At 48.3% G+C, this 10,923-nt stretch overlaps 1 protein-coding gene across 1 annotated transcript; it reads left to right on the forward strand.

Annotated features, from left to right (window-relative positions):
• The first annotated feature begins 1,244 nt into the window (after positions 1 to 1,244).
• Positions 1,245 to 5,068, forward strand: LOC104557827 (keratin, type II cytoskeletal 6B). The gene is made up of 9 exons (XM_062015598.1): positions 1,245 to 1,754; positions 2,613 to 2,827; positions 3,022 to 3,082; positions 3,250 to 3,345; positions 3,519 to 3,683; positions 3,803 to 3,928; positions 4,153 to 4,373; positions 4,655 to 4,689; positions 4,794 to 5,068. Exons 1-9 carry the CDS (start codon positions 1,245 to 1,247, stop codon positions 5,066 to 5,068), a joined length of 1,704 nt encoding a protein of 567 aa, XP_061871582.1.
• Positions 5,069 to 10,923: the final 5,855 nt, after the last annotated feature.

The following is a 10,923-nucleotide window of genomic DNA, read 5'->3' on the forward strand; positions in this document are numbered from 1 at the left end:
TTGTTTTCTAGTTTGAAGCAACAGCTATTGTTTTAAAAATACATTTGTCTTGACTAAACTTGTTCAAAACATCCTCTCTCTCCCTCCCCAAATTTACTGTGGTCGAAGAAGCCACATCTTTTAAAGCACACTTCATGTACAGCAATGCTTTAGCTGGTATTACCCAGGAAAGCATCAGAGCTTCTTCTACCTTTTACTTGCCCCTTATTTCAATATGATCAAGGATGTTGAACTCAGTCAGACCATTTGCCTACCACCTTAAGTAAAAAAATTGAACAAACCTAAACCCACAGGTCACTGACATCCCTGCCTGCATTCCTCTGTCTGTCTTCAGACTATTCTCATCTCTATTTGTCTGTCTTCAGTCATCATTACCAGATATAGTGCCCGAAGCATCCTTTTAGTCCTCTGCAGGTCCGGTGATCCCTGTGGCCATCTGAAGAGCACAAGGAAGGAGTTTGAACATCCTTGTTCTCCTGCTCATTCGGCTCTGGTGCTCAGGCTCTTGATACCTCAGTCTCTGTGAAACATAATTTGCAGTAATGTGCCCTGGAAGGCACTCCTATCACAAGTGATGCTCTTAGGAAAAGGACCAAGCACCTCCTTTCTGGATGAAAAAGAAATGCTGATCACTGTAAAACGTTAATGAGTGGTGTTTTCGCTCTACGTTTGGAAACTGCCTCTTGGAAAGTCATCAGCAGTTTTACACTTAAGAAGGAGATTTGGGGTGTGCTTAGGGAATTGTGAAAGCCTCATTCTAGTTGGTTTTCACCAAAATGCTTGCTGACACCGAGCGTCAGCACTAACTATCAAGATCCAGACAAACTGCAAAATCATTAAGAAAGATAGAAAGGTGGGAGGAGGGAATAATACAACTACATCACCGTAAAACCTATTTTTGCAGATGCCATAAAGATATGAGAGTGCACTTACTCACTGGGACCTGTTTCAATGCTCTTGCTCTTTTATTCTCTTCTGCATTACAAAGCGTATTCCTGGGTGGAGTCAACAATTTGGCAAAAATCTGTTAACCGCACCAAGCTGATGAAGACAGTAAATCTGTTTCCTCTGCACGCCCTTGGAGACCCAGCCCACCTCCAGAAGCGGATAAAAGGGAATGCCTGAAGCTGTGAAGCCAGAGAAGACTGTGCACACTTCTCTCTGCATTCATCCCACAGCAGCAGCACAGCTCCGTTGGTCTTTCTGCTCTTCTCAGTTTTGGGCTCTGCTTGGAAGAACCAGCCATGTCTCGTCAGTCTGTCTGCAGAAGCTTTGGAGGCGGGAGCAGAAGGGGCTTCAGCTCTTGCTCTGCCGTCTGTGGTGGCTTTGGAGGAGGTGGCAGCAGAAGCAGGATCAGCTATAGCTCGTTCTCTACATCCAGGGGAATTGGAGGCGGTGGACGTTGTGGAGGGTTTAGCAGCAGAAGCCTCCACAACTTAGGTGGCAGCGGAAGGATTTCCATAGGTGGCTCTTATGGCGGTGCCTACGGATGTAGAATTGGTGGCTTTGGTGGAGGCTATGGAGGAGGATTTGGCAGCATTGGAGGAGGTGTCATTGGTGGAGGAATAGGTGGCTTTGGTGGTCCTGTGAGAGGTGGTCCTGGCTTCCCTGGAGGCATCCAGCCAGTGCAGGTTGACCCAACTCTCCTGCGTCCAGTCCATGTTGATATTGATCCTCAAATCCAGCAAGTGAAGTGCCAGGAGAAGGAGCAGATCAAGACCCTTAACAATCAGTTTGCCTCTTTCATTGACAAGGTGAGAGGCTGAAATTGTATTTACTTGGGAATGGAGACTCTGAGGAACTTTCCTATGATGTGGAGAGGGAAATATTGTCCTTCTAGCTCAGCGTTGGCAGGTCTGGAAGGATGGTAGAGTTTTCATTGTGTCCTCCTATGGAAATGTAAAATTTTTAACCCACAGAGAAACCAAAGAACTTTCCATAGGCTTAGCATATAAAAATTCTGCCTTAACTTTTCTCTCTGGAGTTCCTTGTGCAGTCAGACCAAACTGATCATGTTATACTCCTAAGGGATTCTGTAAGCCGGTTCTTTTTCAATAACAGTTATTTCTGAGGAACTCAGAATGTAGGAATGACCTTTCAGTTAATTCCCGATTGTTTCTTGTTTCAGTTCAAGTACAGATGAATGTTCTTCAGACTGTGGGCATTGGGAGAACATTGGTTATAAAAACAATTTTTAAAAGAGTATACGGCATAGATATTGAAACTTTTATGTCTGATGAGAGGAATCAACGTTCTCTAATATTGGGACATAAGGCATTTAATTCAATAGAAGATAAAATATGATCTGAAGCTTCTGAAAGTTAATGTGGGAATTTGCAAATGGAAATGATGATAAAATCTGAATCTAGAATGTAATAATTCCAATAGGCCCTAGAAAAGGAAGCAGAAATGTAGAAAAGAGGAAAATTCAAGGATGGTTGAAAAAAGAGGAGAAAGAAGGAAGGAAGCTTCCACTTGGAAAACTGGCTTTCAGGGAACTATTACTCCCTTGGAGATCTGGGCAACGCTATCTTGGCCAAATAAGCAGGAGATTTGAGTACTGAAATCTCTGCCTGGGTGAACATCTCACACACCCCTTTATGGGCTTTCAGGTCCGTTTCCTGGAGCAACAGAACAAGGTCCTCTCCACCAAGTGGGAGCTCCTCCAGCAGCAAGGGCCTACGGGACCAAGGAAGAACCTGGATGTCATCTTTGAAAACTACATCCAGAACCTGAGGAAGAGGTTGGAAGCTCTCCTGGGACAGAGGGGACAGCTGGAGTCAGAGCTGCAGAACATGCGGCAATATGTCGAGGAGTACAAAACCAAGTAAGTGCTGTGAGAGACAAAGGATGAGCACGGAGAAAGGAGAGCTGAGCCAGCCTGGAGAGTTCCAGACTGCCAGCCCTTTGCTGTGGAGCTTGGTAGAGATGGGGGTGAAGTTGTCATGGTGGGAAGGGAGGTTCCACTGGTTGACTGAGGAGCAGTTCAAGAGACTCCTCTTGTCTTGTTCTGTTCAACAGGTATGAAGAAGAAATCAACCGTCGCACTGCTGCTGAAAACGAGTTTGTGGTGCTCAAGAAGGTGAGTTAGAGAGGCAGCAGGAGAGAGGGGATGCAAGGGGATAGACTGCAAAGAGAGCGGAAGGAGGCAAAAGCAAGATGGGCAGCTTCCAAGGGGAGACCCTGGCTGCCAGCAGCTGTTCTGGGTGGGGAGGAAGCCGTTGTCGAGCAGTGTGACCTTTCCTTTAGGATGTGGACTGTGCCTACATGACTAAAGTAGAATTGGAAGCCAAGGTGGGAGCTCTGACCGATGAAATCAACTTCCTGAGGTGCATCTATGAGGAGGTAAGAGCTCTCCCTTCCCCTGGGCTAGCTGGAGGGGCAATGGGGTATGTGGTGGCCAAAGACACTGTGGTGGGATCGGGCATCCATGTGGATTTGGTCTGGAAAGGCTGCTTGGAGCTGCTGCTGTTTTCTGCCTGCCTCAGGTGGTCAGGCTAAGTCTTGTGTTGGTGTAGGAACTGGCTCAGATGCAGACAATCAGTCGGGACCTGTCAGTGGTGGTGTCCATGGACAACAACCGTCACCTGGATCTGGACAGCATCATCGAGGAGGTCAGGCGTCAGTACGAGCAGATCGCTCAGAACAGCCGCGCTGAAGCTGAGGCTTGGTACCAGAGCCGGGTGAGTTGGGAAGCAGTCGAGGTACCTGGAACTGTTTCTGCTGATTGCTGAGCCAGGGAACCACTTGAGTTCTGGAGAGTTCGTGTCACTGATGAGTTGCTTTATCTTGTTGCCATCAGTATGAAGAGCTGCAGAGCACTGCTGGAAGGCATGGGGACAACCTCCGCAACACCAAGATAGAGATCCAAGAGTTGACAAGGAATGTCCAGAGGCTGAGGGCTGAGATTGAGAATGTGAAGAAGCAGGTAGAGTTTCCTCAGCATCTTGTTGGGCAATGGTATCAGGCTGGGCATCAGCTGAGCCGATTGATGTGCTAGGGAAGATGTGCTGGAAATGTAAAGACTGAAACTGAGGTTCTTTGGAGGAGGTTGATGGTTCCTCCCTATTTTGTATCTAGTTGGTGCTCAGGGCTGCCCCAGAGGGAGTTGTGTAGCAGGGAACTGAGAAGCTGCTTTTTTGTGTTGGACAGAACCAGCAGCTGCAGGCAGCTATTGCTGAGGCTGAGGAGAGGGGTGAGATAGCCCTCAAGGATGCCAGGAGGAAACTGGATGAACTGGAATGTGCCCTGAACAAAGACAAGGAGGAGCTGGCTCGCTTGCTGAAGGAGTACCAGGAGCTGCTGAACATTAAGATTGCACTGGACGTTGAGATTGCCATGTACAGGAAGCTGCTGGAGGGAGAGGAGAACAGGTGAGTCCTGCTGCAGTTTGGCCTTACTAGGCATTGTCTGTCCTTGGGACAGACTGAGGGTTGATCACACCTTACAACCTATTTAGTATTGGAATCTGATTTGCTCTCATTTCTTCCCCAAGTTTTTAAGCCAAAAATAGAAACAAATTCCCTACAGGGAAGACATTTAGTGCCTTTGGTTAATGTTAAACAAAATAGGAAATTAAGGAGTGTTTGGGAAATTGCATGGAGCTTAATTGCTACTGTATTAGGTTTGCAACTTGTGTTCTTTCCCTACACAGGCTCTGTGGAGATAACCCATCCAACGTAAATATCTGTAAGTATCTGCATGTCATGTCTGCAGAATGGCTTTTGCCCTGGGTTTTGTGAGGATTCCCAGACTGGCAGTTGAGATACATTGAGCCTGTCCTTCTCTTGCAGCTGTGGTAGGCAGAACCACCATTGCTGGAGGCAGAGCTGGTGGCTTTGGAGCCAGCAGTGGTGTAGGAGGAGGAGTATGTGCAGTCGGAGGAGGAGGAAGCATCATTGGAGGCCCTTGTGGTGTAGGAGGAGGAATCCTCAGTGGTGGCTTTTCTTCTGGAAGTGGAAGAATCTGCAGCTCTGGAAGTGGTAACTTCGTTGCAGGGGGGGGATCCTCCTCTGTGCGGAGATGTGTCACAACCACAACGGTCAAGTCTTCAGGTGTAAAATACTGAGCCCTGACCTCAGTTCCTCCAAGGAAAGAAGCATCTTTTCCTTTTTCCAGCCAGCAGCACAGCCTCTTCCACCTTGAACCAACATTCAGCAAATAAATGAACTGTTTCCCTTATAACTCAGAATCTTCTCAAGGCATCCTGCCCAAGGGGAGACTTGCAGCATAACATCATCCTGCTGGCAGAGCCTGGCTCCTCTCTGAGCCCCACCAGTCTCCAGGGATGAAAGATCTCCCTTGGGGGTACCAGGGACTGCAGAGCTCTTCTGAGCATCTTTTGCTGCGCTTCTTGCTGCACTGGCTGAGGAGGAGAGTGTAAAACTGCTCTTTCCTTTCACTTTTTCAGGTCTCTTTTTCAATGGCCGTGTTTCCCTTGCGCCTTCCGCGTGTCCTGCATGTTACCCACATGCTTATTTCAGCCCTATCAGGGACTCATGTAAGCAGAAGAAACGTGATAATGTCTCATAGTCAGATTTAGGAGTGAGAAATGGGTCTCTGGAGATGTCCACCTTCCCTTGGTGGAGTAATTTGGCAGCTTTAATGTTTTATAGATCCCTTTCTTCTCCTTCACACCTGATGTATGTATGACCTTATTGCAAACCTTCTGTTGCATGAACCCTACTGCATGGTTGCTTTCTACCAGCACCCCTTTTCTCCGAGTTCTTTCATTACCAATAAACTGCAGACAGATGAAAAGATACCTTTGTGTTGTCTTTTTGCTTAATGGTCCCCAGGGGAGGGAAAACACACTTTGATTTTTTTTCCCTAAGGAATGGCAATGTCTATGGTGCAAATCATTGAGTGCCATGAATGATCCATCTGGGGTGAGAAGAAGGAAGATGACCCTTCTCTTTCTTCTTGAGAGGTGCCATCTTGCTCCTCCACAGTAGATTCCCCATCTCTCTGTGGGCTGATGGACCCATTGATGTGAGGAATGTGGGATGTGATGTCAACCTGGTGGCCATGAGATGGGGGACTGTGATTGTCACAAGCATAGTAGGATGAAGTGCCCAGCCTTTGGTTGATGGGCACCTCAAGAGCAAGGTAGGCAGGGCCACTAATGGAGACATTAGAGTTAGGACATGGCAATGAATGGCAGCAGTTGACACATGGTGGTCTGGGTGTGGTGGTTTGAACACAGTGATGTGAACAGGGCAGTTGTGGCAGTTGGACTGGGGTGATTTGAACATGGCAGATAGGATGTGGTGGTTTGAATGTGACCATTGGGATGTGACAGCTGGACTAGGTTTCAACAGGGCTGTTGGGATGTGGTAGTTGGACTGGGGTTGGTTTGAAGTCTGCCATTGGGATGTGGCAGTTGGACTGGGTTTGGTTTTAACATGGCCATTGGGATGTGGCAGTTGAATGGTGGAAGTTTGAGTGTGGCCATTGGGATGTGCCCGTTGGAGTGAGGTAGTCTGACAACTGCCATTGGAATGGGGTGGTTTGAATGTGGCCATTGGGCTGTGGTGGTTGGTGCCAATCCTTGGCACAGCTGTCATCCCAAGAGGACATGTAGCATCTCAGTCCTGATGGTGCCTGGAGGTCCCACCCAGGTGTGCTGGAGGCCTTGGTGTAGCAGGACACCAGTGATAGGTCTGCAGTGGGTGGTTGATGCACCAATGAGGAATGGCCATCCTCTGCCTTCATGGGCACATGAGCCACCAGCACCATCTATCCAACAAGCAGGGCTCCTACATGGGCACCAGCACCTCACACCCAGCTGTGGGAAGGCCTGAAGACGCCACCTGGTCACAAGTTACTCATGGAAAAAAAGGCAGCATGAAAGTATAAGACATGGCCTCAAACCTGCTATTATAACTCCAGATTGTCCAGCCAGGTGAGTCATTAACCCTCTCTGAATAACACCCCATTGCAATCAAATTAATTTGATTAATGCTTGGCTGGATTCTTCTCCAGCATTGGGAGGAGCGGGACATGGACTGGTAGGTGAATCAACCCTGACTGTACGGTGGTGTGTGCATTGTCCTGGGGCACTCTCGGTGTTTGTTGGATGAACACAGGACCTGTACCACAGGGTCCTTGCCATCAAACTGAACACGGAAGAAATAGTAGCCCCTGTTTGAATTACTGTTGCTTTCATGCCATTTTTCTTATTTTCCTCCAAATATTCTCTCAGTTGACACATTTGACCTCTTAATCTGATGTTTATACCAGGCTATAATGTGCCTTATTCTCTTGTTTGAATAAACAATGAGTCTAAAATTGGGATGAAAGACACCTCCTAGTCATCTCCTATTGCCTCATCCCAGTGAAGAACCGAAGGACAGGTGCAGGCCAGGATGGTGTCCCTCAGGGGTCGCTGCTGGGACTGGTATTGTTCAATCTATTCATTAATGAGCTTGCTGAGGGAATAGAGGCACTGTCAGTGTTTGCTGATGATACTGAACTGGGGCAGTGGCTGCCACCCAAGAGGCTGTGCTGCCATTCAAACAGAGCTGTACAGGCTGCAGAGATGGGCACAGAGAAATCTAATGACATTGAACAAGGGCAAGGGTAGAGTGTTGCCTCTGGGAAAGAACAACCCCATGGACCAGCACAGGCTGGGGAATGAACTCTGAGACAGTCGTGTAGGGGAAAGGGAGCTGGGGGTGCTGGTGGGCAGCAGGATGAGCCTGAGCAGCAACGTGCCCTCGTGGGCAAGAGGCCGATGGCAGCCTGGGGTGGGCAGTAGGTCAGAGAGGTTCTGCTGCCCCTCTGCTCTGCCCTGGTGAAACCACATCTGGGATATTGTGTCCAGTTCTGGGTCCCTCAGCTGCAGAAGGACAGGGAGCTGCTGGAGAGAGCTCAGCACAGGGCACAGAGGTGCTGGAGTGGAGCATCTGCCTTATGCTGAAAGGCTGAGGGAGCTGGGGCTCTGCAGCCTGGAGAAGAGGAGCCTGAGGGCTGAGCTCAGTCATGTTCACAAGTGTCAGGAGGCTGGAGCCAGGCTGTGCTCAGGGATGGCCAATGATGGACAAGGGGCAACGGGCACAAGCTGCAACATCAGAGGTTCCAGAGACACACAAGGCAGAATTTGTTCCCTGCTGAGCTGAGGGAGCACTGGCAGGGGCTGCCCAGATGGGCTGTGGAGGCTCCTGCTCTGGAGACATCCCAACCCCAGCTGGATGAGTCCCTGTGTGCCCTGCTCTGGGTGGTGCTGCTCTGGCAGGGGGTTGCACTGGATGAGCTTCCCAGCTCCCTTCCAGCCCTTCTGTGATTGTGTGTGAAGCCTCAGAGCACTCCTGAGGACTTCCCTGGGAGGATGGCAGAGAGACTGAAGATCTCCAGTGTGTTGAAACACAGGAAGACAGAGATACAGGCTTCATCCTGCAGAAAACCACAGGCTTTTTATAAGATCCCTGATTTTTTTCTGGAGAGGAGCCAGGCTCTAACATGGAGGTGCCAGAGTTTATCTTTCCCATCTGCTGTGCTCATGAAAAAGGGAGTCATACTAATTGCTCAAGTGCATCATGCTTGAATGAAAGAGGGTAAGAGTCCAGTGGCTGGGCTCCCCTTCCTCTGCCCCACAGGGCACTGTGATTACTGCTGGGTCTAGAAGATCCCTATTTGCAGCAAAGAGGTCTTTTTGTCTTAAAATAAGTGAGCTTGCTTGTGGAACAGCCTCAGTGGCTGGTCAAGAAATGATATGTGTTCAATAGTTTTTGGTGGAGATGTAGCAATTTTGGTCACAGAGGATAAAAAAGATAAAATAAATGGTTTTTTTACTGTAAGTTCTGGCTTTCTACAGCACGTGCCAGCTGTGCTAATACAAAATCTGCCCCCAGGAATCTCCTGTGGGCTCTGCCTGGGTGCTAACGAGAACCTGCCTGCATTTTCATATCATTTTTGGCTTGCAAAAATTGGAGTTCAAAGTGAGATGGCTGATGGTGTTTACCACCACCTCTCCATCAGTCAGTCCAAGCAATGCAGGCTGTGAGATACAGCCTGGGACTGCTGACCTGTCCCATCACCACCTGGTTTAGTGCAAAAGTGCCAGTGGTTACATGCCCTACAGCTCAGAGGATGGTTAGATCTCTGATGGTGGGACTCAGAGCACTTTTCCTTCCACCAAGCATTATTGAGGTGGAACAGAAAGGAGATCTCACCCTCAGCAAAGCCAAGAGCAAACTGGATGAACTCTGCAGAGCTCCCAGTGGAGCCAAAGAGGAGCTTGGACATGCACTGAAGGAATAACAGGACCTAATGAGTGTGAAGATAGCTCTGGACATTGAGATTGTCATGTGCAGGAAGCTGCTGGAAGGAGGAGAGCGTGGGCAGATGTCTATCATATAACCCCGTTCAGGGCATGAGTGATGCAATATTCTTTAGAACAGGGAAAGAAATATAATAGGTGTAAGATTTTATGAGCTCCTTGGAGAATGAATCCAGGTGGCATTATATTGGCTGTAATTAGAGCTGTAATGAGTTTTTAATTGTTACTGATCATGTTTATTAGGGGAGGGCTGCAGAAGCCACCAAGATTGCTTCCCTTGGGTTGGTCACTGTGCAAATACAGAGGAGACTCACCCATTTCGTAGTTGTGTTGGAAATGATGACAGTGAACAGCTGGGAAGCAGGAAACATTCACTTTTAGGAGTGGCACTGCTTTGTGGAAAGGATGGGATATTGTCCCAGGTAACCTGCCTCTGCATCCTTAGTGCTATTGTTTACATATCTCCTGAGCAGCTGGAGTCCTTCATGATCCTGAAAGATGAGATGTTCAGGGCAATAGAACTAAGGTTCAGAGAGATTATAGGAGGATAAATGTGGAAATCAGCGTCCTTTGATCCCTCATCTACACTTCAAACAGCAACACCCCAACTCCCTCCCCTCCAATTTGGCTTAGACAAGTTCAAAACTAGCTCAAATACTAGAAAATCCACTGACTATCTCAAGAGGGACTGAAAACAGCATATCATGAAAGCAGCAGTGACCACCAATTGTGGAAGGGGTTTTAAAACCCACCAGCCAAAGACATAAGCAAACACATTGACAAATGTATCTAAAGCTGTTCAGCTACCAAGGAGTTTTAGCTGAGGAGCAAAGTGGAGCTCTTTCATTTGCTTTTGCAAGCTTTCCTTTTCTTCTAGATACTAACACACCTCCTTTCTTGCCTCTTGGAATCCTGGCTGGTCTTGCCTTGGGTTCATCATGAGTGAAACAGGTTCTGTTGTTGGTCTCCAGGGATGTCTTGTGCCCTGCTGACTGGCTTACTGGGATCCAAAGAGGTCCGTGTCCTAGAGCATCATCTAGGGCTTCCCAGGAGGATTTGGGCCCTTCATATAGGTTAATATTCCCTCATATAAGTTAATATTACCTCAACTTTGATTGTAGAGATTGTGCCAACAGCTGAGTGCCTTTCTTCCTGGCTTCCCGCTGTTTGATGTCAGCCCCGTTCATCTGTGAGAGTGCTCAATGAGCTGCAGGCAAACAACACACTGCTCCTGTGCTACGTGTCTCTCAATAAAGTATCTGCTCCCACACAGCAAGGTGACCTGGATGAATGCTGCCAGCAGGGGTGGTGTATCTCCATCTCCCTCCTGGCCTCGTTTCACCAAGGGCTCCCTCAGCTACAGCTGGGACTAGTAGAGCAGGGTTTGCAGAACTTACAGCACCCACATCATCTGCAGTGCTGACAGCAAACCTTCCTCCTCTTCTTCCTCCCACTCACTTCGGCTTGGATGCTGGTGCTTCTCTGCCCTTCATCTTGCTTCCACACTCGCTAACTCCACCCTAAATGTGGGCTGATATTCCTTTAGGTTTACACTTGCAACCTCACAATCCACATTTTCTGACCAGCTCTATTGCTGATGCCCACTGGGCTTTGCTAAAAGTTGACACAACATGACAATGACA

The sequence above is a fragment of the Colius striatus genome, chromosome 26 (genome assembly GCF_028858725.1).
Source record: "Colius striatus isolate bColStr4 chromosome 26, bColStr4.1.hap1, whole genome shotgun sequence".
NCBI lineage: Eukaryota > Metazoa > Chordata > Aves > Coliiformes > Coliidae > Colius > Colius striatus.

What these genes read in the sequence shown, in the direction of transcription:
- LOC104557827 (XM_062015598.1), top strand. Translation starts at nt 1,245, where the DNA reads ATGTCTCGTCAGTCTGTCTGCAGAAGCTTTGGAGGCGGGAGCAGAAGG. An exon ending in TTGCCTCTTTCATTGACAAG is followed by an intron (nt 1,755 to 2,612) that starts GTGAGAGGCTGA and finishes ATGGGCTTTCAG; the next exon opens with GTCCGTTTCCTGGAGCAACA. An exon ending in TGAGGTGCATCTATGAGGAG is followed by an intron (nt 3,346 to 3,518) that starts GTAAGAGCTCTC and finishes GTGTTGGTGTAG; the next exon opens with GAACTGGCTCAGATGCAGAC.